General features: G+C 37.3%; 3 protein-coding genes and 1 long non-coding RNA gene across 9 annotated transcripts in view; 2 read left to right on the forward strand and 2 right to left on the reverse strand.

Moving 5' to 3' along the window:
* Positions 1–16,838, reverse strand: part of LOC103908994 (uncharacterized) — a 33,518-nt gene extending 16,680 nt beyond the window's left edge. For 3 of the 4 annotated variants that reach the window (XR_012391752.1, XR_012391749.1, XM_073925539.1), the window contains exon 1: positions 16,403–16,529. Coding sequence is in view for 2 of the 4 variants with exons in the window: in XM_073925539.1 (XP_073781640.1) it covers positions 16,403–16,529 (127 nt within the window). In the remaining 2 variants the exon portion in view is untranslated. Of the gene's footprint in view, positions 1–16,402 lie in introns of all 4 variants that reach the window. The other variant, XM_073925541.1, reaches the window with a different exon arrangement.
* On the forward strand, positions 6,884–12,326 carry LOC110439018 (serine/threonine-protein kinase pim-2-like). Of its 2 annotated transcripts, XR_012391775.1 has the most exons (8): positions 6,963–8,394; positions 8,486–8,574; positions 8,670–8,711; positions 9,338–9,463; positions 9,609–9,640; positions 9,764–10,019; positions 10,133–10,255; positions 10,754–12,326. XR_012391775.1 is itself a non-coding variant. In XM_073925592.1 (7 exons), exons 1-7 carry the CDS (start codon positions 8,307–8,309, stop codon positions 10,855–10,857), a joined length of 828 nt encoding a protein of 275 aa, XP_073781693.1. In that variant the 5' UTR covers positions 6,884–8,306; the 3' UTR covers positions 10,858–12,326. The 2 variants fall into 2 exon arrangements, 1 of the variants encoding a protein (XP_073781693.1); XM_073925592.1 differs by lacking the exon at positions 9,609–9,640 and having other exon boundaries at positions 6,884–8,394.
* On the forward strand, positions 16,413–22,411 carry LOC141374996 (serine/threonine-protein kinase pim-2-like). Of its 2 annotated transcripts, XM_073925605.1 has the most exons (6): positions 16,413–16,714; positions 18,851–18,976; positions 19,122–19,153; positions 19,277–19,532; positions 21,694–21,816; positions 21,900–22,411. In XM_073925605.1, exons 4-6 carry the CDS (start codon positions 19,298–19,300, stop codon positions 21,998–22,000), a joined length of 459 nt encoding a protein of 152 aa, XP_073781706.1. In that variant the 5' UTR covers positions 16,413–16,714; positions 18,851–18,976; positions 19,122–19,153; positions 19,277–19,297; the 3' UTR covers positions 22,001–22,411. The 2 variants fall into 2 exon arrangements, with proteins under 2 accessions (XP_073781706.1, XP_073781705.1); XM_073925604.1 differs by lacking the exon at positions 19,122–19,153.
* Positions 22,114–25,861, reverse strand: LOC141378099 (uncharacterized). Its single transcript, XR_012391789.1, has 4 exons — positions 25,600–25,861; positions 24,195–24,251; positions 22,537–22,713; positions 22,114–22,253 (listed from the first exon to the last, which is right to left on the reverse strand). It is a non-coding gene; the product is annotated as an uncharacterized lncRNA (long non-coding RNA).
* Positions 25,862–27,116: the final 1,255 nt, after the last annotated feature.

Genomic DNA, 27,116 nt, shown 5'->3' on the forward strand with positions numbered 1-27,116 from the left:
CCTCTTCCTCTCACACCACAGCCACATTCATTATTTCCATTGGATGAAGATTCGAGGTGTTCTCCTCTATGACTATAAATAGTCCAACATTTATCACTGCCTCTTCTGCCTCATTCAGACTAGCAGCGATTTTGTAGCTGCCTGTCGCTCTGGGTGGCGACCTGCTTCAAACGCAGATCTGTGTAGGTCTATACAGCACGAATACAAGCAGCCTCTGAGCGAGCTGAGAGAGGATCACGTGAGCTCTACTGGTGCTCCTATAGAGTGGAGGAACCATGACGTCACCTTGTAGGCGAATCGGCTGCTAGCATAAAACTTTTTTTTTTTCCCATAGGCTTTTCGAAGATTACTTATATTAAGCTTAAGTGTTCAGACACTGTTCATTACATTTACACTCTTTGTCCAGGCGGATAATCCTCACACGAAAATACATATCATTTTTAATTTTACATCACTTTTCTACATTGATGGAAAAGCTTGTGTTTGTGTGGACAGAAATGTACTATCCACCCTCCCTGTTAAATTTGATCAAATCCGTGTCCTGAAACACAGCTCCTCTCCTGCTTTCACTGCTCATACTGACGGAGGGAGCGATTAGTTTGTGAATGAATCTCTGTTATGAACGACTCGTTCACTAGCCGAAAATATTTCAAGTTTCTGGCAGCGCAGCATTTCGTTGTCATATTTCTTTTGCATTGTTTGCTGATTTTATTCAACAAAACTAGCATAAGTCGAGTGTTTAGTGCGAGTTGGAGCTGCTTTGCCTCATGATGAATGCAGTAAGTGACTGTATTATCATCAATAACGCTACCTGATTAGCACAAATTTCAGAACATACAAAAACATAAACAACTTAATCTTACCTATGTAATGTTCTGCCTTTGTGCTTTGTTTTCTTTGTTTGCTCGTTACTACACTCGTAGACAGCGCTACAGTCCCGCAGTCTTGACTAGTGCGGTTGAATGACATTTGTCCTGGGAGCACTGTACCAATGTGGCGGCGCTATAGACGCATGCTCAGGGTCCCTATGCGATATCTAGTGTATATATCTATGTCACAAATTGAGGAGCGGGGAAAGGAGGCGGAGTGGAGCGACAACGCGGGGAATCCTTCACAAACTGAGGAGCGATCACAAACCGAAAGCGGCCAGAGCGTCAAAGTAGCCAGAAGTCATTCATTTTTTAACGAGAACCGGCGGCGAGAAACAGCGGCGCGTCTTCATTGGCTATGACGCTGTTCGGCGGCAAGCAATCAGAATGAAGTAGTCCACCGCTTGAGAGGAGTTCAGAGAAGACAGACCTATGAACTTTGGTTCCGACCACAGTTGTTCCCAAGAGTTTGATTATTGCGGTTCCTGGATTTTCAATTATTGAAAATCGCGACGACGTGGGGCCCCCTGCACGACAGTTAAAAATGAATCAGTTTTAAGCAGAGGTATGCCCACATCAGATAGCGTGTATGAGGATAACTCATCGTTTCATTAATGGTAAATGGATTTTAAAGTGACAATTTACCGCAAGAAGCAAGTTGTCATTTACTCATCCTCCATATGATCCAAACCAGTTTCCTTTCTCTGTTGAACACAAAGTTAGACAGATGAAGAAAACAGCCCCTGACTTCCATAGTATTTTTGTTCCTACTATAGAAGCCAATGGCTGTTTATTTTCTCAGTAATGATTAAATCACACTGAACTGAGCTAAACTGAACTGAACTGAACTTAAACACTAAAACCTGAACCACACTGTTCCAGTTACTAAGACCATTTATGTGAAGCTGCTTTGACACAATCTACATTGTAAAAGCGCTATACAAATAAAGCTGAATTGAAAATTAAATTGAATTTTTCAACATTCTTTAATATATATTTATATATATATGGGCTCGAAATTGTGACCATTTTGGTCGCATATGCGGCCGAAATTTTGTTTATGGGACCTCAAAATATATTTGGGAGCATTAGCGCGAGTGCTTAAAATTGTTGTGTGCGACCAGTTTTTACTGCAAAATGTTCGCCACATGCGCAGATTCGGCAGACATTCACACAGAATATATCTCTAAGCTCTTTTTCAGCACTTAAAACACGAAACGCAGCGCTCACGAATGGTTTAAAACAGATGTCATGAAAACTTGCTGCAGTAAACAAAGCCAAATCTGTAATGCTTGCCCCGCCTTTGCGCTCTTCTTATTGGCCCACCACTGCTCTAGCACTGAAATATCAGCTGTCAATCACTGTCATTGCCTTCTTGCTTGAGATGACAGAGAGCTACTACCGTAAAAAATTGTAAAGCGCTGAAGATGAGAATGAAGATAACACTGACAGATTTAGTTTTAGAAACCATGACATCTAAAGTTACAAATAATGACACATCTTACTATTGATCACGTGCTGAATGTTAATCCACCATCTACACTTTTCCAAGAGTGGATAAAAGACTTCCATAGGCTTCAAGTCCGCTATGAAAAGTCTGTGGGATGGAGTTTTCAGGTAACTGTTTGCCACATCTAGCACGAGAGCTTCTGTTTAATCCTTCATATAATCGCCAGATGCTGTCCGCCATGCAAGGGGCAGCTATATGTCAAATTTAACACCACGTACACCATCGCAAACGGGCTTACACTGAGTAAACTAATATCACTACTCATAAAAAGGCCGGTATTGCTATTAACATGACGTTTGCATATAATAAGGTTCAGTAACGTTACATGTCAAAAGCATCAGTGCAATATCAGAGAGCACTTGTGAGAACAGCACAGTTATACCGTTAACAGATTCATTCAAGCAGTGTGTGCAGAGCCGGTGAGCGCTCCGTGTATCTTTTGGTCACTAAGTTATGTTCTAAAAATCTATTTTCTCGTGGTAACGGGATTTCGTTGAGACATATTTTCCTCACGTTTGCATATATAATATATATATTTATTGCTTGTTAGTTTGATTACTGTTGATTTCAAATGCAATAAATATGTTTGTATGAAACTTGTAGTAACGGTGCTCATAATTGGTGGGTGCGACTAAATTTTGGCTGATGCGCCTACATTTTTTAAGTTAGGAGCACCGGTGCTACCATGCAAAAAGGTTAATTTCGAGCCCTGTAAGAAATGACCTAATGTACCCGGTGGGCGGTAGATGACAACCACATTTATGTAGAAGGGGTGGATAATGGAGACTGCATGAAATTCAAAGGAGCTGACTGTTGGCAGGGACCGTCTCTGAGTGAATTTCCATTCTTTGGAAATCAGTAGTCCAGTCCCCCCCCACTCCCTGTCTGACGAGGAGTGTGGGAAGAAGAGATATTAGCAGAAAGAGCTGCATGTATAACAGTGTCCTCCGGCCTCAACCAGGTCTCAGTTAGAGTCATGAGATTATAGTCAGAATGTGTAGCTATGGAGGTAGTAAAATCTGCCTTGTTAACAGCAGATTGACAATTCCAGAGGCCCACGGAGAGAGAGAGTTGTGAAATAGCAGATACATGTATTGAACAAAGGTTGTGAGAATGTACCTCCCATGCTTTGCGAGTGTTAGTAACAACAGAAATTAGTAAACACATAATAAAAGTGCAATGAAAACAATAATAAGAGCAAAGATAAAGTAAAATAAATAAGTACTCAGCTGCTTTGTCTGTGTCTTTGCTCGGTGGAGTCGCGCAGGTAGAGTCGATGGCGCAGGTAAAGTTGATGGCGAAGGTAGAGTCGATGGCGCAGGTAGAGTCGATGGCGAAGGTAGAGTCGATAGTCTTTACACTCGTCGGCCTTCACACGAGGCTGCCACGACCGCTGCCCCGATGAGACTAGCTACTTATATACACCCCTGAGTGCCTTGCTTATTGGATTCAGCTGGACACGCCTCGAGAGTAAAAACACCCGAAACTGCGGCAGGGGACACAAAACCGTCCACGCTCGACACACAAGCTCTTATAGTAACCAAGGAAACAGTGGGTAAACTTTTCTAGTACCATACACAGAGCTGAAAACAAGTTTAAATGTCCTACAACCTTACACAAACAGCTGAAAACAAGTCTAAGGGCTCTATTTTGACGGTCCATGCGCAAAACGCAAAGCACAGGGCGAAAACGCTTTCAGGGTGTGTCAGAATCCATACTTGCTAATTTAAGGATGGGAAAATCTGCTATGCGCTGTGGTGCATGGTGCATGGTCTGAAAGGGTTGAGCTTTTTTTCTTAATGAGTTATAGGTGTGTTTTGAGAATAAACCAATCAGAGTCTCATCACCCATTCCCTTTAAGAGCCAGCTGCGTCGCGCCATAGCGCATTTGCTATTTACATGATGTAAAGTAAGTTCACTTTCGCTTTTGCTCTCGTGGACAGGGAAACCTTTAAGCACAGACATCCATTAGTCTATAAATAATTAATTTCGTTTGTTAAAAGCAAAGATTTGTTTCAAAACTATTTCTAAATTCAGTTTTAATTTCCAGCAAACGAATAAATGAACAATAATAACAAAGTGTGTATAAGAGTTATAACCTAATACACATGCTGTGCCCCTTATGGTCTAAAACCTGACAGGTGGGCAAATCTAGGCTTGTTTTTAATAAATGCTAATAATAATGTTATACAAAAGCAAATTGTTATGAATGAACTGAAAAAGCCTCCCGAGATGAAGAAGGCATGAAGGCAGTGGTTTTTCATATTTATGTAGGCTAGAAAATAATGTTTTGTAATATTTTAATCCTTTATATTTATATTCAATATATTGTTATTATAGCCTATATACAGGTCTATCCTTAATATTTTAACTGTTTCACATGTAAAGATATTTGCGTATTGCTCTACATCTTCTGTGTAGGCTATTAAGCAGTGTGTAAGCGAGTCGCAACTCTGCGCTCGACTTTGGACCGAGTTTGTTTTGGTCTAATGAAAAATCTATTATAGTTTCTCAAAATAGCAACTCGCCAGCAGTGCGCCTCAGAACGCCTTCCTTTTTAGACCAGAACGCCTACAGGCACACATACGAGCGCAAATGCATTTGCTACTTAAAGAGCCTGGCGCAACGCCTCAAAACCACTGTTGCGCCAAGCTGAAACAAGCAAACAAGTATTGCGCCGCGCCTTGCGCCAGGTGTATGATAGGGTCCTAAGTGTCCTCGAACCATACACAACAACTGAATAAGTCTAAATGTTCTTACAGGCTGTTGGTCTCGTTGCAGAAGTGCTTCTCCGTTACATTTACATGTAATGTTAGTGTGTCGATTCTCCGTGTACGCAATAATGACCTACCTGACGCCGTCTCTCCGCATACTTGCGCTTTTGTTTGTTTACAGTGGGCGTGACCTGCGACTGGTTTGGACAGAACCGGTTGGAGTGACTGAAGCTGCCCTCATCATTGGCTAAAAAGCTTGTCACACAAAGAGAACAGTCATACATTAGCACTGATACAGAGTTTTGCCTAAATTTATATTGTAGCCTTTATTTTGCCTTTACTATAAGAGACCCGCCCCCACCCAATTGTTTTTACAGATTTGCACAGTTCATGTGATTCACATTATTTCAGAATGAAAACGCAATATATAGGTTTTTATTTTATTAACAGTTTTTATTAACAGTTCATTTGTTTATATAACTATAATTACCACAAATCACCAGTACTTTATGGTCTAAAACACTATATTACAATATAAAAACAGTATATGACTTAGTATAATTTATAATATTTAATATGGGAAACCATTAATAAGAAAGTTATATGAAAATTAAGCAAATAAAATACTATTAAATCACTGGACATTTATAAAATGTATCATTTCATGCGGAGATGTCATTGGTCCATTTCCTGCTAGTTATCAAACTATTTCATAACTGTAACAAGAGGCAATTTTATCATAACTTAATGTTATAACAGCTATCATAAAGTTATTTATCAATATGTGGCTCTCTTTGAATTCTCAGAAGCTAGAGAAATCAAAAGTGTAAAACAGGAAATACTTTGGGACCATTGTTTTTGTTTTCATGCCTCAAAATTGTCTAAACATATTAACTTGCTATTATTTCCTTCATTATAACTAAAACCATTATATTTAAAATAATTCTGTCCAATTAGATTGTTTATATATCTCTGCAAAATGTTTTAGCAATGTCAGCAAATGAGTATCTGCTATTGACTGTCAAATAATAATGACTGATCATCTATGATGACTGATGTCAAGTCTATGATCAATGTTCTCTATTCGCCTGTCTCGATCGCAATATTTGTGAAATAGTTTATTATTATTATTGTTTACTATAATATTTATTGACAATACATGTAAAAATAAATTGATGACGATGTCCGAGAAGACATTAATAACATTAACATCCGTCATAACCGTACATGGTTTGCCTAGATCGTGTGTGCCTGAAACGTCTGTGGTTCTGCGGACCTGCAGCTGGATATTATTGTGTTGCTCCCTCAAAGGAGATAACTAAGGGCCATTCACATATCCCATTTTTCACCCGCACAAGTTCATTACTTCCAATGGAGGCACGAGGTTTACATGCATATTAGTGCCTTTCAGACAGAGGTTTAGCAGTCTTTGACTACATTTGTACTATTTAAATGGGAAATACTTAACTAATATGATGCTTAAATTTAAAACTATCAAAAACTATTTACTTTCAGGTTTCATATTTTGAATATGATTTCACATATTTCATATGTGATTTTCTAAACTAGTACTATTTCGAAATAAAAAAAAACGCACAATAATCGTTTTAACCGTGATTATCCCAGACTATAATCGTACAACCAAAACCTGTTTTCGTTGCATCCCTAGTCATCATGTAGATTTCTTACAAAGTATTTTAAAAGCACAAAACACTAAAGTGTTTTAATACAAAATATTCACCCATTTTCATAAACCCTGTAAAATAACAATTACAAAATACTATTTTGTATTTGAAATATATTTTAAACACTTGTATCATAAATACTGCCCATCCCTGGATATTACAACCCAAAATACAGTGTTTTATTTAGATTGGTAAAAGTAATAATAAAAACTAATCCAGCACATTCGTGTTAGCTTTACACAGCTTAAGCTTATTATATTTAACACGTAAACGTGATGAAAAGTCCTCTGGTGTAAACAGTCACTGAACATCGGAGTTCAAGTGAATTGTTTCCATCAATTAGCGCAAGTGTTGCGGAAAGATGCCTTCTTGCCCTCCTCGCGTGCTTTCTTCGCGAGAGGCCACAGCTTGTCTCGTGCTGCCCTGTCATCTGGTGACAGACACTTTGATAGATGCAGTCAGTTTTCAGAAATCTGCAGCCCGAGTAATGTCACGAACGCGGCGAAAAGTGAAGAGGATTATGGCCGATCTGGTTTGCCATCAGCGCGTTTGGGACCCACACGGTAAGCAATATCAGCACTGTCCTGAAGATCATCTGGAACGATCTTTCCTAATATGTTGAGAACTACTTATCGGACATTTTCGGTAACATCATGTTGCTTTAAACAGCACCTTCAACTGTAGCACTTACAATCAAGTACACTTGCGTTCAGCGATTAGTTTTCCTCTCAGCGCGCCGATCTCTGCTTCACAAGAGCCGCTCTGTGCTCGCCGACATCCCGGTGAAGCACCGCGGTAAAGTTAGTTTGACGTTAAAACCAATTAAATTATTTACTCCTGTTATGGTTTGAGGGGAAAAGGTCGTACATGCATAAATAAGTGCCCTTATGTTGCACAAGGCTTAATTTCTCGATAAAAATTAAATAAATAAATTACCCGCGGTAGAAGACGCTGTCGCGCCGTCGCTGACGTCGTCAAACTATTCACTTGTAGCTCAGCTATAACATCCTCGTTTTTCAAGTTCGGACAAGTGTCAACGCATCGTGATTCCGTATCACATTGGATATTCAGTCCAGAGCTACAGGCCGATGCCGAGCCATCAAGTTCGCCGTGTGGGAAAAAACACTCATGCCAGACCTTGCGTGATTAACTTTATTCTTGCCTCTTTTCCCCACGCACAAAGATGTCAAAAGAGTTGTATAACGTCCATGCGTATTTTATAATGTCATCACCAGTGTTAAGCAGTAGGTTGACATACCACTTTACCTTTTAAATCCTGAAGAATAAACGCGAATACCTGTACCTAGGGCGCCGCCATCTTGGTCTCCCTCCATCCTACGTCATCTGATTAAATAGAACGCGTTCTATTCTGCGAATGTCACAATTAACCAGACGCCTGACAGAGTAGACGAATATTGAGAAGCTCCGCATTTGGACACTCAGACAAGGCGAACAGATTTACAATCAGAGAATTAATTGCAGTAAATTGATTGATATACTTTAGAGAAAGTTATTAACTGATAAGTTAATGGAACAAAGTATGTCTAATGTTCCTGGTCCTTCGGGACGCAGCAGTCCATCATCTACACCGAGAATAGGGCCTTCTCCTGGTTCTGGTAACTTTTACATTTGAATGTATTATTATTGAATGTCTGTTCAGGCAAAACATGAACCTGTCTCAAATTAACATGCTTTTTTATCTTTCAGTGGAAGAAAAGTATGATGTGAGAGAAAAAATAGGAGAGGGCAGCTTTGGCGACGTCTATGTTGGATACAGAAAATCGGACAGAAAACGAGTAAGTCTATTTTCCCTAGTCCAGTTAAGATGACAAACTTTGAAGAAATCATGTTTGATTGCTCACTAATGTTTTATTCTACTTTTCATCCACAGTTTGCCATCAAGATGACTGATTCCAGGTACGACAGCTATGTGGTAAGTCTATTTAAAGCTTCACAAAATACACTTAATAAATGAGTCTGTTTACGGCTGTGGTAATATGTACAAACTATATACAAATATCTGTCAATTATTTTGTGATTCACTGCTGTTTTCTGTTTATTTACGGTTATGATGGGACCTTTATCTGTGCTCTGTCGAGTTTTCTAACCACGTACATTTTGTATATTAAATGATTGCTTGCCTGTATTTACTATAATGTATAAACTTATTGTACGTTATACTTTTATAATGGCCATTATTGATCATTAAAACTGATATTCAGCTAAAGAGAGGGTATGTTTCGTATTTTAAAACTAAAACATATTAGTGTTAACGGGGCCTAAGTATTAAACCTGTTAAAGTAATGTTTCACAGCTTAGCTCAATATCTTGATAATACCAAAGCTTCCAAAAATGAACGGGTTTTTACACCACAATTGACAAGACCAGTACAGATAATATATGTCCCACAATGCAATTCAAAAGCATAAATAAACACACACAACAAACATGAAACACAAAATACGGGAAACTGCTGATTTACAGATTTTCTTTTACCGTTATATTGGAAAACAGGATTATATGTTGTTGATTTGCAGCTAATGTGCTCTTTATCTTTAGCCTGGCTATCCTGAAGAGCTCCCAAAGGAAGTGGCGTTGATGACCATTTTGAGAGATTCCCCCTGCCGGTTCCTCATCAAACTCCAAGAGTGGTTTTTGGTGAAAGAGGAGAAATCACCATACGGGGTAAGTCTGTTTATTCAGCACATTACATGAAATATGCACTGTAAGAGGGTTTGTCTCGTTTCTTATTGTTTTGTTGATTTTGTAACTAAAAATTCTTAAATCAAGAAGCATTTCTGAACAAGAACATAACTCTGTCTTATTTCAGAAGAGCTCGTGGGTTATTAATATGCCGGTGCGGTAAGCGAAATAAGCTTGTTTCTACTTTAAAATCTATCCTGAATGTAACTGGAAGCCAGTGTAAAGACTGACCTGAGGACTGCTGTCATGTGCTTGATTTTAATTGATTGCATTTGCTTTCAGACAACGATCAAGTCAATAGTGATGGTGATAGAGCATCCCGGCCTGTGCAGAACTCTAGCAGAATTCCTGAAGGAGCACCCACACCTGGAGAGCAGAGACGCTCGCACACTGATCCAGCAGATCGTGAAAGCGGCTCAAGCGTGCACGAGGAAGGAAATTTGTCATTTTGATATTCACGATCATAATATCCTGGTCATCAGTCCGCCTCTGCACATTAAGCTGATAGATTTTGGATGTGGGTTGCACATCTCCCATGGTAAGTCTGATTATTTCAGGAGGAAACAGTAAGCGTTCATTAGTCTCTAATGATCAGTTGAATGGGGTTTTAGCTGATCTGTTTGCTCAACTCTACACATCTCTTCCTTACAGATCCAGAGAATCACCCACAGCCAGACACAGTGATATCTCCAGTGAGAGCGGAAAAAAGGACGGTGAATCAGCTGGTTACCATCGTGCAGGATATAGCAAGACATTGTTCCACCATACCTACAGGTAAGAAGACGACTCTAACTAACACTGTTCAACTCTCCTGTTGACTAATGGGTCAGAAATTACCCAAACCCCATTTTAATAGCAAAAAAACCCTTTTTGAAAATACAGGAGATTTCATTCTGGCTATTTTCCTGAAAGTTGTAATGTTACCGGTAATTTGCTGGAATGCTGCGCTGTGTGAACGCAGAAAGAAGATTGCTGGAAAGAGCGTGTTCTCGCTTAGAACACGCTGATGTGAGACGTCTACTCTGGCCAATCAGAACACTCAGACGCATTCACATGCACGCTGTTTATGAAGATAAAAGCCTTTGAATATTTTCCCAGACACATTTAGCCGCTAGATGCTAGTCAGATCACGTTTCTATGTTCCTTCTTAATGCCAACTGTGTAAATAATTATCGATAAGAGTGTGTGTGTGTGTGTGTGTGTGTGTGATGTTTCCACACATGTCAGTTGTGTGTCCACAATTAACCAACTTTCTCTTTTAAATTATTACAGGATTCATCGAGTTTATTGCTGCCTGCTGGTCCCCTCAATATGTTGTAGAAGAGATCCAGCATACAGTGGATGAGATTCTGGACCAGCCGTGGCTAAGAAACTAGTGAAAATAAAGACTGTTTTAGTCAATTGATGAACATGAGGAGTTTATGCTTTCCAAGTGGTTCAGCATGACGTAGAGCCCATCAGCAGCAGGAAACAGGTTTTCAGACTTCCATTTATGTCACATTGTTTTGCTGTTTTCCGCTTCTGCTTCCCAAATTCTGCACTTCCTCCTGCGAGTGTTGCAGTCAGAGCTGCATGTAAATGAGGGCCGGTTTCAGTCTAGTCCACCAGCTCTCGACTGAAAGCTCCTCCTCCAGCCAATCACGCGAGGAGGAAAGCTGATGTCACTGTAATGGCTCTTATCCTAAAACATATTTTGTTGGAATGTGGAAGTTTGAATGTTATTAGACTACTTTGATGCACATTTTTACAAAGGTACCACCACAAAGAGTCTTTCAGTATTTTAAATCTTAAAGTTTATTTATTTATATCCTACATATTTGTACAAGTAACTTTTTATTGTAATACAAATTTTTATATTTTACAAATTGTCTTTATCATGTAATATTTTTATGTATATCCATTTTGCTATGAAATAGCCATAAGTTGCCGATGTGGCAATAAATAAATAATAAATAAATGAGTAATAAATGTCAGTCTTATGGCGGCCGATGCGCACAGGTGATGCTGGAGATTGAGTGTTAGCCGCTAATCCTCAGCTGGGGTAGAATCTGTCTGCGGCAGGACAGCATTAATCGTTTCAAATAACTGAGGTATAGTTATGGAGTAAGTTAGTGATAGTTAAAGGTTTGATAGTTAAACGTGTTTGTTAATGAACTATCATCAGTCAGGGTTAGGGTTTAGGGTTAGACATACAGAACAGAAATAATCATCTTTCAGTAAAGAGGCCAAATCTCACCTCTTTCTTTCTGTTTCTGCTTTCCCAGTTCATCTAAACGCTTGATTTATTGTTTAGGGTTAGGGTGTTTGTTAGGGTTAGGTTAGGATTAGGGCTTGGTAAGGCCTTAGTTTTTAGAGTTGTTTTAAACAACTTGTATTCATTGTTTGCTTTATGTCTGGTTTCTTTAGTTTCTCCTGTCTGTCACAGTTTGTTATTTAAGAGCGATTGTTAATTATTATATACTTCTCTGTCCTCGCCTCTGAGTCATTAGAGTGACGTCAGCTTCCCCCCTCACCTGATTGGCTGGAGGAGGAGCTGTTAATCTAGAGCTAATGGACCAATGAGGATGCTTTAGCCGGTCCTCATTTGCATACAGCTCTGACTGCGACGCTTGCAGGAGGAAGTGCACAATGTGGGAAGCAGAAGCGGAAAACAGCATCATGTCAGAATTATGAATTCCTGATGGATTCCTGATGATTTGATTTGATTTGATTTTGTCACTGACCACATGTGTGCTGCTCTTTCTATGATTTCTGTGAAATTGAGACTATGACCCCTATGGAGTGTGTTGAAGCTGTTTTCTGTTGATCAAACTGTAAACTATTGTCTTCAATAAACTGTATCTCTGACTCCTGCTCTTTGTTCATCACACCGGCTCCTTGCATTAACATAACTGAAATCCTTCAGCGTAGTAATACGGGACTGTAATGCACTCAAAACATGCCTGAACTACTTTATCTGTGTGTTTATCTGACAATAAGTGTGAACAACACAAAACATCAAATATATTTTTACAAACTGCAGACTCAATTTAGCCTTTATATAACAATATTTAAGCATCATGTAATGTGTAAAGCACATTGCCCTGCCATTTGTAGGATAATGTGAAAAATAAGAGTGTGTTGACGATGGTTTGAGTAAACCTACTGTAATATCTACTGAACTGTTTTTTGGGGTTTTTTCAAGGTCTGACCAGCAAATGTTGAGGTTTACTCACATAACAATGGCTAGAATGGAAATGCCTTCATTTCACAACAGATTTTGGAAAATGTAAGTTTTGCATTAAACTGTAATGGAAACACACACTTATGCTTCAGTTTGTGCTAGAATTACAATGAAAACTGCCATTATTTACTCGAAGATATTTTGAAGAATGTTGCTTGTTGCACTGATAGACATCTATTGTTTTTTTTTTGCTACTAGAAGTCAGTGGGTACCAGCTAGCAGCATTCTTCAAAATATCTTCACTTGTGTTCATAATACTTGAGTAAACGAGGTAAATTTAGTTTTTGGTGAATTGTCCTTCAACTTTCAGGACGTCCACAGCTCAGTTTCATACATTGTTAGCGATAGTGGAACCAAAGAACATCAACTATTTAGATCTGGCCTACTACTTTACACCACGCTTGTTGACGCTGCAGGGGAATGTGAACTTCTGCTCGCCTCTGGCTGTACCAGCAGGTTTTTGGGTTGTGGGTAGTTTCTTGAGTGTGTCACGTCTAGGAACGACTCCATCATTTTTGCAACACTTTGCGCTGATGTTTGCATCATAAATCGTTTCCATCAATCCAACATAGCTATTTGATTTGTTGTTACCAGCAAAGCTCACAATGATAAAGTCACAAAGCTTAAGTGGTAAAATGTAAGAATGCAGTACACAAAATAAAATAATACGCTGAAATTAATCATAAATGGGGGTGAGTTGTGCCAACTTAACCCAGCCTCTTTGGCACAATTCACCACAGCCTGACAATGAAAGACCAGCATGATCCAGCAGTTTAGAACATCTTGCTAACTGTACAGACTTACTGTGTAGCCTACTAAAGTACTAAAACATGCATGAGATATTGTCAAGCTTGTCTATAAATGTTTTGACACAACAATCAAAAAAACCTTGATCATATAAAATTTGCTTTGAAAGGCAAAATAAAAGCAGTTTTCAGAGCTAAAATGTAATCATAGCAAGCTGTTTTGACATTTAATCTACAACCCACACTATCTGAAGAGTTTAGATGCAAAACCCTCTAAAAGCCATTTAATATTTTCTTCTAAAATTAGCATTTTTCCCTGAATCCTGTGTGTAGTCTCAGTAATTTCACTTTTATAGTGATGAATAAGTTTTCATTGCCTTTCAAGTGAAATAACTGAACATAAACATAGGAGGCTGATTAAAAAAAGCTCATTTTAGGTGAACATTTTCAACGGCATTTAGAGGTTTTTCCATCTGAACCCTTCATCTATTTTCAGGTTAGTACTTGTTTTTTAGATATCAGTATCTTTTTTCGTTAAACAGGGCTCAACAATAAGGATTCAACAATACGGTTTGTTTGGCATATGCGAGTCCAGCAATCTCGGCACCAAATCAATCCGTCCCAGATCGCCTAAATGAGGTGGATCTCTGCCTGATTAAGCTGATCGATTGTAGTGAGAAAACAAAACAGTCCAACGAACTAATGAACTAGGCTATATCACAGTGTCTTATGATTGTTAAATGTTATTGTACTATAAAATAACTGTTTAAAAGTAGTTTATCATTAAATTTAATAATTTATTCCAGTGATTTTAAAGATGAATTTTCAGCTTCATTACTCCAGTCATCAGAAATCACTCTAGTATTAATTGTTATTGTTAATATTATTATTATTAATGGTAATAATAAAAGCATGAATGTCTGGTGTAATATTTTTAATAACAAAGCAGTTATTTAAAATTTTAATAAATATTTAACAATTTAAAAAAAACTTTTACATTTAATGAACTTGATGAACTGAATTTTCTTTAAAAAAAAACATGAAAAAAAATGTATAGAACTGACCCCAAACTTTTGGCCGATAGCGTATGTATGTATATATATATATATATATATATATATATATATATATATATATATATATATATATATATATATATATATATATATATATATATTTATACACATACGCTATGTATATGTAAATATTATTTATAAAAAACATATGAGCAATTCCATGCAAATGTCAACTTTGCCATGAAAAAAGTTTTCACCAAAATATCGAAACTTTCTCCGTTCTTAGTGTAAGCAAGTATTTGACAGTACTTTAGAAATACTCAAAAATGCATCTGTCAATGTTTTCAATATTATATTTGATTTACCAAAGTCACATAAGCGGCAATTTCACATCTGTCACATCCATAACAGAGAGACGTCACACCCATGACAAAGCTTTTTCCTCATAAATGAAAAAATAATAATAATAAAATAAAAACAATCATGTTTGTTCTACAGAGGTTCAACTCGTATCCTTTTGATTAGCATAGTTTTTGGGGGGTTGTGCAGATTATTTCACAGAATTTCTACAAAGCATGTTTAATGCTCTAAACTCGCAGACTTTTTTGGTCACATCCAAATTGCCTGTTTATTTTCCTCATTTAAAGCACAAAACATGTAGACAGATTGACTTTTTCTGCTCCTATAATTTTGTGGTTAGTTGTTCTGTAAAATATAAACAATGTTGGGCCAGTGGAAAAAATCCTAAGCGTTGAACCCTGATAAAGTTCTATTCATTAGATACTTGTGCTTTATATACAAAATATACTAGTGCTTAGTAGTTATTTTTATTAGATATTAGTACTTATTTATGAGATGCTAGTACTTATTGTAATAGTGACTAGTAACAAATTACATTGTTTTCTATTGATTTCTATGGGATCTATCATTGAGATATCAACTGTTCAGTTTTGACTTGTATGTATTCCAGCTGAGACTACATATTTTTATGTACTAGTAGTTAATCATTAGGGACTAGTATTTATTAATTAGATAGTACTTATTTGATAAATACTACAACTTGCGTATTATACTACTTATTCATTGGGTACTATTACTTATTTATTAGATACTACTATCAATTAAATAGATACTAGTAGTTTTTCAGTAGTACTATTTTTTTAGACTTTTTTTTTTAGAACAAATAAGTACAAGTAAACATGAAAATAGATAGTAGTGCGGGTTGTAGATTAAATGTCAAAACGGTTTGCATTAGTGTCTCTCTTCTTTGCAGGACGGATGGGTAAAATGGAGGGCTCTTCAAACGTATGTGGTCACATAACCAATTTCCTCTGGTTTTCTAGAAACAAGGGGTGTTTATTTATTTATTTATTTATTTATTTTTAGTAACTCAATGCCACAAGAACGAGAGGTATTACATTTCACATAGTTTCTAAAAGAGAAAAAACAAATATATATATAAAGTTAAATTAAATTTACATGAAATATAAATGTTTTCAGATCATTACATGTTTTCAGTGCCTTTTTGTTTTGTGATTGTTCTAAAAGATTTACATATACTTTAAGGTAATTCACAAAATGGGTAAAGTTTGGTTTACATTGAGCCCACTTTTTCTTATGTATATGATATTTTCCTAACAGCATAAACAAATTAAAAATATATTGTCCTTTACAGTTTAATTTATCGTCATCAGAATAAAACAGTACATCAAATAAACCAATTTCTGTCTTATACTCCGTTTTTTGTTAATAAACAATTCCAAATCTTTCCAAAATATTCTGGAGTAACGATACATACAATGAAAAAAACGATGCTAAATTGTCCACAAAATTCACACATGTATAAAATATTAAGTTTATAGAAACACGGGGTGGAACAACTTCCCTCCTGACATAACATCACCCTCTCCCCTGTGTTTAATTAAAGAGAGCTTACCTGTGGTCGAGACGGATGACCGGAAGTTCCGGAAGATAAAGATGGAGGAACTAAACCTGTGGTGCAGCTTTGAGAAAATACATATTTCCCTGTCTGTTCTCGACAGGAGAACTGTGTGAAGAGACATGTTGAGTCAATGATAGCAGAAATGTCCTCTTGGAGTATCAAATAACTGGTTTGTTTGCTGGATATATCAAATTTTCCGTTATTGGCCGCCATTGAGACTCTCGCGAGTTGTGAACAGATACCGTCACCGTGGATTGTGGCGATAATTACGGCAAAGAAGTGAGATAAAGACACGTTCAAGATAAGGTAAGACCCAACGTTATCATACGACGTACTATCTGAACTTTCTCAAAGAAACCGTACTTTTTTACTGACAAACGCAAGCTTCGTGACAAACTACCGTTATTCTTCCTTAACGGACCGTTGTGTTGCCTAGTTACGAGTCCTGTCAATCATCTCCTCACGTCATCCTCAGCAGCAGAATAATTATGCATTCAGAAATTAAAATACGTCTTTTTAAAAGTTAACATTGCTGTTCCTGATCAAATATATCGCGGAAAACGTTTAAATATTTTCCAGTATTCAAACATCTTTGCCGAGGCCTCTTTAATTGAGCGTTGGTCGCGCGAGGCCGCCATGTTTGTAGTTTACTACCTTATGCCGAGTTCAGACTGCATGATTTTGAAAGTAGTCGTGTCACAGATGTATTCACACTGCAAGACCATCCGGGCTAGCGTTGTGTCGCTGCTTTGTTGAAGATAGATCCTTTATGGGGCGTCTGCAGACTTGGATCCAGACAGTTTTACGCTCCACAGTTTTACGCCCCTGTTGTTCCTAATGCGTCCAGTAGGGGATAAAAGATACATGGCCAAATAATACATTTGAAGTCAACTCTCCTACATTATTAAATGTCCTGTTCACAAAAACATGTATTTTAATTAGATTACGCTAAATATGAACGCTAAGTTAATTTATCAGAAAGTAAGTTATAAACTCACTAGATAATATGCAGAATTGATACACTCACCAAACAATTTCACATATGCAAAAGCCCAATATCAAAGTAATTTAGATACATTTAATAAAAAAAATTGAACAATTAGTTGGAAAGTGTAATGGTTAACATGCATTTTGTTGGATTGTTTATATATAAAGTTGCATTTTGAAAATAACAAAAATATAACCAAACAATGCAGTGTAATATGGAGTAATGATGTGCTGTGATAATAATGTAGTGGTATTGACTACCAGACAGCTGCTGAACGTTTAGACAAACAATTCACTACTTTCAAAAATTCCAAGAACCATTTAGCTACCTGACAAACAAAAACCCAGACAACATTAGATTTTTTTTTTTTACATTTATTTATTGACAACAATATCACTAGAGATAGTCTGTTTTCTTTAAATGAAGCTGAATCCTTGCATCAAATTCTTAATGCTCGCTAAAAAAAAAAAGTTACGTATAAATACTCTGCAAAAATCCCTTTCTTACTTAAGAGTTTCTGACTTGTTTCTAGTCCAAATATCTAAAAAATTCTTAATCCTCAGAAAAGTAAGAAATGGAAATTGAAAAAAGAAAAAACAGTTCATGTCATTTTATATATTATCTGGACCTATATGCAAAATGTATGTATATATATATATATATATATATATATATATATATATATATATATATATATATACATATTTATTTATTTTACTTTATTAATGATGACCTTTATATTTCTATATATAAAAGATAAAGTACAAGCAGTTTATTTCCAGTAATCATACATATCATAATAATGAACATGCACAATATTGTTGCATCTAACATGCCATGGATAATTATTATTTACACGTTTAGCTTGTCTTTAAAGAATATTCAGATTGTTGTATTCTGCGACATGTTGAAGACTTAATAGGCTATTTGTTTTAAAACATGAAGATTTTCTCATGTTAATCTGGGCTACGACATTGAAAATTCAGTGACTATTTGTAAGCCTTTTGTTTGTTAACTCTGCACAGTAAGGTCCTCGTTAACATCAATTAATTTAAATAAAGTAGTTTAGTTTATGCTTAATTTTAGTGTTAACTATTGTACTTTATAATCTTCTTGCATGTATTTAATAGGCAATACATTAAGTATTATCCCTGTTAAAGTAATGTTTCACAGCTTAGCTCAATATCTTAATAATAAAGCTTCCGCAATTGATCACAACATGAAAATCTTATATCGTCAGAAGCCTAATTACCAGGTTTTTACACCACAATTGACAAGACCAGTACAGATAATATATGTCCCACAATGCAATTCAAAAGCATAAATAAACACACACAACAAACATGAAACACAAAATACGGGAAACTGCTGATTTACAGATTTTCTTTTACCGTTATATTGGAAAACAGGATTATATGTTGTTGATATGCAGCTAATGTGCTCTTTATCTTTAGCCTGGCTATCCTGAAAAGCTCCCAAAGGAAGTGGTGATGATGACCATTTTGAGAGATTCCCCCTGCCGGTTCCTCATCAAACTCCAAGAGTGGTTTTTGGTGAAAGAGGAGAAATCACCATACGGGGTAAGTCTGTTTATTCAGCACATTACATGAAATATGCACTGTAAGAGGGTTTGTCTCGTTTCTTATTGTTTTGTTGATTTTGTAACTAAAAATTCTTAAATCAAGAAGCATTTCTGAACAAGAACATAACTCTGTCTTATTTCAGAAGAGCTCGTGGGTTATTAATATGCCGGTGCGGTAAGGGAAATAAACTTGTTTCTACTTTAAAATCTATCCTGAATGTAACTGGAAGCCAGTGTAAAGACTGACCTGAGGACTGCTGTCATGTGCTTGATTTTAATTGATTGCATTTGCTTTCAGACAACGATCAAGTCAATAGTGATGGTGATAGAGCATCCCGGCCTGTGCAGAACTCTAGCAGAATTCCTGAAGGAGCACCCACACCTGGAGAGGAGAGACGCTCGCACACTGATCCAGCAGATCGTGAAAGCGGCTCAAGCGTGCACGAGGAAGGAAATTTGTCATTTTGATATCCACTATCATAATATCCTGGTCATCAGTCCGCCTCTGCACATTAAGCTGATAGATTTTGGATGTGGGTTGCACATCTCCCATGGTAAGTCTGATTATTTCAGGAGGAAACAGTAAGCGTTCATTAGTCCAGGGCTGATAGTGGAAAAAATTCCTGAGCCTGAACTTTTTTCCTTGCCCCTGAGGTGAGTAGGGGTGGGGGTACTATGTATGCAACGCACTTTTAACACATAACTTGTGGGCCCCTGGGCCCAAATATATTAACAGCCTATGTGTAACCCTGATCATCATTATTGTCAAGTGGCTCTTTTTAGACACATGCCAGTAATGTCAGTGACACATGCCAGTGTCAGTGATCTTGTGACATGTGCCAGTAGGTGTCAGTATAAGCACGTTATAAGCACATTAATCTTATAAGTGTCTTTGCTTTAATATTTAAAAATCATTAGGCAAATGACACCTGTTATCTTACATGCATATATGTTATGAGTTTTCAACATGCATTTTATTATAACTTTTTAAAGGATATTATTTAAAATACCTTAAAATGAAAATAAGTTAAATAATAAAATAAATGAATGAATTAAAAACATAGAGAAGTCCATATTGTAGGGAACAAAGGAACTGCCAGGATGCAATAATATACGGTACAACAGATAAGTGTAACCCCTCCCATACATAAGCATGCCACAATAAATTTGACTGACATGTACTGTCAAATGACTATATTACATACGGAAGTATGACTATGAATACATAAAATAAATACGTTTAAATTAAAACATCGTGGAGTAGCTCAGCAAATAAACTAACTCGCGATGCAATAAATTAGGTTAAAAGTCGCGTAATGATTAAATATGGTTTTGCTCGTGTTAATTAATGTCATAAGCTTCGCCGGGTGTCGATGTCACTGCAGTGACATGCAGCGCGACACTCTGAGTGACACAGGTCACTACACATGCCACTAGCGAGTGACACATGACAGTGGAAAACCGGACGTGCCACCGGAAGTGTCACTACACTCAGTGGCATGTGCCGGTGTCATCTGTAAGTCAGATGTCGTGTCACTCCATGTTAAAACTGCTACTGTGAATCCGCGTTCAAGCGCACACAATAAGCTAAAACTCGCCCCAAGCACCGGCAAAAACAAATAACAATGAATGTGTCGAGGAAAAAGTAAGGACATATCTTAATTATTTATTAATAAACTTATTCTGAGTCAGTGTCGCAAAGATCCTGACTGGCAATCTCCTCTTGGACTCGCCATTAGAAATTCATCTTTACGGATTACATGAAGGAGTTTTTTTGTTTTCGATTAGTTTTATTTCGTTAAGTAATAATTTAAAGCTTTCTATAAATATATTTATTATGTCTGTGAGGCATATACATTTTGCTACATTTTGTTAAGCGCTCCTGTTCAAAAACCAGACGACAGAAAGCGCATAATTTTGGTTTTCTTTATTTTATAAAAACGCTGTAACGTTTTTTGATGTATTACTCGTACTCTGTGAGCAAAAATGACGGATAACTTTAAATTGCTCCCACTGAAAAAATGCAAGTGATTGCTCTGGCGCCTCGATGTCCTGCAAGCTTTTTATAAGCAAACTATGTGCCTAATAGCACACATTCTTTAACGTTTAAGCTACCATTGTTTTATACTTGAACTGTTTTATATCTTTTATTTTAGGCAAGTCGTGATGATCTGAGAAGGCAAACTGATCAAACAGACAATGATGGTCTTCCGCTGGGCGCTGTTCGTTAAAAAAAAAATATTTTTAACGAATAAAAAATGCTCCAAACGTTTTTCTAAATAAGCTGAATAAAAAACGAAACTAAATATAAACACTTTGCCATTAGGCTACATACAAAACTGAACTATTTCATAGCTGAAACACTAAGTTGTTTAAGGAGAAGGGGGAAATATATTTTTGTCCCGTCATTTATAAAGCTCTCTAAATTACACAATTAATCTTTTATTTACATGGCGTCTACACTCAAAAGATGATTCACGAGCACACAAAATGGCACTTGATAAAAACCAATCCGGCGCTTTCAGCAGTGAGTGAAGTCTGTGAATCTAGAGAAATGACAGATCAATATCCCTGAACCTGATTTTTTTTTTCCCCGCAGCCACAGTACGCCGGAAATCCGGCGTGGTGCCGGAACGCTATCACCCCTGTTAGTCTCTAATAATCAGTTGAATGGGGTTTTAGCTGATCTCAACTCTACACATCTCTTCCCGACAGATCCAGAGAATTACCCACAGCGAGACACAGTGATATCTCCCGAGAGAGCGGAAAAAAGGACGGTGAATCAGCTGGTTACCATCGTGCAGGATATAGCAAGACATTGTTCCAGCATACCTACAGGTAAGAAGACGACTCTAACATGTTTCCACACATGTCAGTTTTGTGTCCACGATTAACCAACTTTCTCTTTTAAACTGTTACAGACTTCATGGGATTTATGGCTGCCTGCTGGTCCCCTTTGAATACTACAGGAGAGATCCAGCATTCAATGAAGATTCTAAATCAGCCGTGGCTTAGGGACTAGTGAAAATAAAGACCGTTTTAGTCAATTGATGAACATGAGGAGTTTATGCTTTCCACTTTCTGCACTTTCTCCCGTGAGTGTTGCAGTCAGAGCTGCATGTAAATGAGGGCCGGTTGAAGCATCCCTATTGGTCCACCAGCTCTAGACTGACAGCTCCTACGTCAGCCAATCAGGTGAGGAGGGAAACCGATGTCACTCTTATCATGGCTGATGTGCGCAGGCAACGCCGGAGATTGGCACAATTCACCACAGCCTGACAATGAAAGACCAGCATGATCCAGCAGTTTAGAACATCTTGCTAACTGTACAGACTTACTGTGTAGCCTACTAAAGTACTAAAACATGCATGAGATATTCTCAAAATTCTCTATAAATGTTTTGACACAACAATAAAAAACCTTGATCATAAAATTTGCTTTAAAAGGCAAAAATACTCAGAGCTCAAATGTAATTATGCCCCTCCAGCTGTAACCCATAACTGGGAAACACTCATACACACCCATTACCACACATACACAACAGACAATTTAGCTTACCCAATTCTCCTGTACCGCATGTGTTTGGACTTGTGGGGGAAACCGGAGCACCAGGAGGAAACCCACGCGAACGCAGGGAGAACATGCAAACTCCACACAGAAACACCAACTGACCCAGCCGAGGCTCGAACCAGCGACCTTCTTGCTGTGAGGCCACCGTGCAGCCCAGTGTAAGTTCTAGTAACAAGAAAATAGATATTTATGCGGGTTATAGATTAAATGTTAAAACGGCTTGCCATATAAGTACCAGTACCTAGGGCTGTGCAATTAATGGAAAATCCGATTTCGATTTTAGCTTCTAACGATTATGAAAAACCATTAATCGGGATAAACAATTATTAACTTAGCAGCGCGAAAGACCGTGTGCTTATGTGTGTGTGGCGTGCACACACATAAGCACGCGGCCGCTCAGCATTCGGTCTCATTCGCACCTTGAGACGAGCAGAGCACACACATCTAAAGTCATCTTAATGTGAGCGCTTTAATGGTCAAATAGGTGTCTAAACGCAGTGTTTAGTGATTATATTAACCCTGATTTGTGTAATGAACATACGGTTGAGAATCAAAGACGTGAAAGAGAAACCATTAAAGTGAAAGCGCCAGATGTTCCTGTTGCCGCCTGTTTTTGTGATTATTAATCAAACAACAAAATGAAAAAATCCCTCACTGCTCTTGACTGAAGGACTTTAGTTGCTAAAGTGTTTTTCTGACTGTGAAGATGCTTAAAGCAGTTTGTTTCATATTTTTTATTCTATTGTATTTATTTCTCTTTCCTTTGCAGGGTAGAAATAACTATATATGCAGTTGAAGTCAGAATTATTAGCCCTCCTGGATACTAGCAACCCTTTTCCTCCCAAATTTCTGTTTCATGGAAATAAGATTTTTTTTTCAACTTATTTCTGAACATAATAGTTTTAATCACTCATTTCTAATAACAGATTTATTTTATCTTTGCTATGGTGACAGCACAGAATATTTGACTATTTTCAAAATACAAGAATTCAGATTCAAAGTGCGATTCAAAGACTTAATTAGGCAAGTCATTGTATATCAGTAGTTTCTTCTGCAGGCAATCAAAAATATTTATTGCTTAAGGGGGCTAATAATATTGACCTTAAAATGGGTTTCAAAATATTTAAACCTGCTTTTATTCTAGCTGAAATAAAACAAATCAGCCTTTCTCCAGAAGAAAAAATATTAGAGGAAATACTGTTTAAATTCCTTGCTCTGTTAAACATCATTTGGAAAATATTTATTTTAAAAAATATTCTCAGAAGCGCTAATAACTTTGACTTCAACTGATAATCGTTTTGAATAACCGTGATTACAATTGACCGAAATAATCGTGATAAAGATTTTTCCCAAAATCGAGCAGCCTTACTAGTACCTATTAAGTAGATACTAGTCTCTAATGAATGAGTATTAGTATCTAATAGAAAGAGCTAGTGTCTAATGAGTAAGTGTAACCGGTTCTGCATTATTTTCTTTTTTTTCCTATGAAGTAAAAACCAGATGGATAGCAGCAGTTGTGAGGGCTCTTTAATCACTAATGATATATGCACAAAAAGTGTGTAGTCAGTGCAGAAAGGGGAGAAATGGAGAGAAATAAAACTCCAAATAATATAAACTTCACAAATCACAATAAGTGAATAACCTACCTGATAAATAAACCAAAAGCACAGCTTGTACAGTGTGTCTTCGACCTTACAGCTTTTCTGTTAAAGGGAAAGTACAGTGCGTTTAGCAATTACAAGCTTCAATTGGACCAAAATAAATCAAAACCTCAATTGAAGTGAAATCACAAAAATAATGAAATATATGTGAAAAATAAAGACATAAATATTATTTAAACATAAAAACTAGCTTCAAAACTGATTTTTAAAGTAAAGATGATTTAGGATTAATTGGAGCTCAGCAGACACCCTCCTCTCCCATGTGCCTTCAGTGCAGAAAGGGAAGAGGCGGGTGCAAAACAGGAAATTAAACAACTTAAGCTCCCTTAGAAATTTAAAGAAGAAGCACACACTAACAAACACCTCAGGTATACTTAATAAACACGTTAACCACAGGTGTAAAACTCAGTTCCAAAAGGGCCGCAGCTCTGCACAGTTTAGTTCCAACCCTAATTAAACACACCTGATCCAACTAATTGAGTCCTTCAGGCTTGTTTGAAACCTACAGGTAAGTGTGTTGGAGCAGGGTTGGAACTAAACTGTGCAGGGCTTCAGCCCTCCAGGAATTGAGTTTGACACCCCTGACGTAAGGTAAAATACATATTTTGTTCAATTCTATAAATAAAGGGAACTAAAATCTGTATACCTGTTAAGCACTAGTTTATTTTTATAAAGCGCTGATATCTAAAGAATAAATACTAGTACTTAATGGAATAAAAATACTAAGTTAACATCTAAAAAAATAAGTTCTAGTAAACATGAAAATAGTAGTGCGGGTTATAGATTAAATGTCAAAACGGCTCGCCATAATAGTGTCTCTTTGGAGGTCGGATGGGTAAAAATGGAGGACTCTTCTAAAGTATGTGGTCACATAACTAATAGGGTATATGCCGAAAGGTCATGAGGTCTGTTTTCTTTAAAAATCAGCGATCTCCACTAGCTGAGTGATATCTGATATAAAGTGGGTCTCAGATTGTACAAGAAGCACTGCATTAAATTACATTTCCCCCGCCATGTCTTTATAATATGAGCATTTATTTTACCCCAGTATATTCAATGGAGCTTCTGCGCTAGCCTGCCGATTCTGACGGGCGCGTGCGAGAAAACAGCTTTTTGTCTCGTTTTACGCTTCAGCAACTAAATAAATGCTACAGTTTATTTAACTGAATGTATTTTAATGACATTACAACATCGATGCTGTGTAAGGAACCGTATAAAATGGTAAAAAGTTCACAATAACAGGTCACCGGAAGTGTATCAGCATGGGAACTGCACTAGCTCGGCATATACCCTATTTTCCCTATGGTTTTCTAGAAACAAGGGGTGGAACAACTTCCCTCCTGACATAAATCATCACCTTCTCCCCTGTGTTTAATTAAAGAGAGCTTACCTGTGGTCGAGACGGATGACCGGAAGTTCCGGAAGATAAAGTTGGAGGAACTAAACCTGTGGTGCAGCTTTGAGAAAATACACATTTCACTGTCCGTTGTGGACAGGAGAACTGTGTGAAGAGACATGTTGAGTCAATGATAGCAGAAATGTCCTCTTGGAGTATCAAATAACTGGTTTGTTCGCTGGATATATCCAATATTCCGTTATTGGCCGCCATTGAGACTCGCGAGTTGTGAACAGATACCGTCACCGTGGATTGTGCTGTCCTGTCAATCATCTCCTCACGTCATCCTCGGCAGCAGGATAATTATGCATTCAGAAATTAAAACACGTCTTTTTAAAAATTCACATTGTTGTTCCTGATCAAATATATCGCAGAAAACGTTGCTTAATAATATTTTTCTGTATTCAAACATCTTTACCGAGGCCTCTCTACTCGAGCGTTGGTCGCGAGAGTCCGCCATGTTTGTAGTTTACCACATGATCTGCGTTTGTAGTTTATATGGGGCGTCTGTAGACTTGGATCCAGGCTGAATCCTGATGCGTCCAGTAGGGGGGGGAATGAAAGCTGCATGGCCAAATATTACACTTGAAGTAAACGCTTCCGCATAACTAAATGTCCTATTCATAGATATACTGTTTTTATTTTTTTAGCTAAATATAAAAGCCAATTCAATGTATCAGAAAGTGAGTTTAAATATACACACACATGATGCACTCTTTCAGGGCCGCTGCTGCTGGCCAAAATGGTGCCCTAAGCAAAATTTCGCAGTGGTGCCCGGACAGAGGGACAAAAACACACAACATACATACAACATGTATTTAGACCTATATATAAATATGCATATAAACACTCATAGTTTTATTTACACAATCAAATCCTTACATTATAAAATAATAGTTTACATGTAAATAAACACTGACATGTCTTCTGCAGAAACATTCCCAATTTTAAACATTTACAAAAGGTAAGGAATAAACTCTCTTATCAAATATCAATGTCAAATATTTTGTTGCATTTTTCAAAATTCAGTATTTTATTTTAATACATTTGTGGCTGCTGTATTTTGTAGTTTATTTTGATACACTTTAAACTGAGGTATTTGGTATTTTATCTTAAAATACATTTCAATACATACAATTCCTGATTATAATCCTATGTTGTTAGCGTAAGGGGCCGGAGCGCGCGCAAGGGAAAATATGACCTCGCATGTTTTTTTTTTGCGTTCAACATAAAATGCATTTTTAAAATGATTTTCAAGAGTTGGCGGCACGGTGGCGCAGTAGGTGTCGCCTTGCAGCAAGAAGGTCTCTGGTTTGAGCCTCGGCTGGGTCAGTTGGCATTTCTGTGTGGAGTTTGCATGTTCTCCCAGCGTTCATGTAGGTTTCCTCCGGGGGGCTGCGGTTTCCCCCACAAGTATACAAAAACATGGGGTACAGGTGACTTGAGTAAGCTAAAACTGTCAGTAGTGACAATTGAATGAGTGTGAATGGATGTTTCCCAGTGGTTTGCAG

This window comes from Danio rerio, chromosome 16 (assembly GCF_049306965.1).
Source record: "Danio rerio strain Tuebingen ecotype United States chromosome 16, GRCz12tu, whole genome shotgun sequence".
In the NCBI taxonomy this organism is placed as follows: domain Eukaryota; kingdom Metazoa; phylum Chordata; class Actinopteri; order Cypriniformes; family Danionidae; genus Danio; species Danio rerio.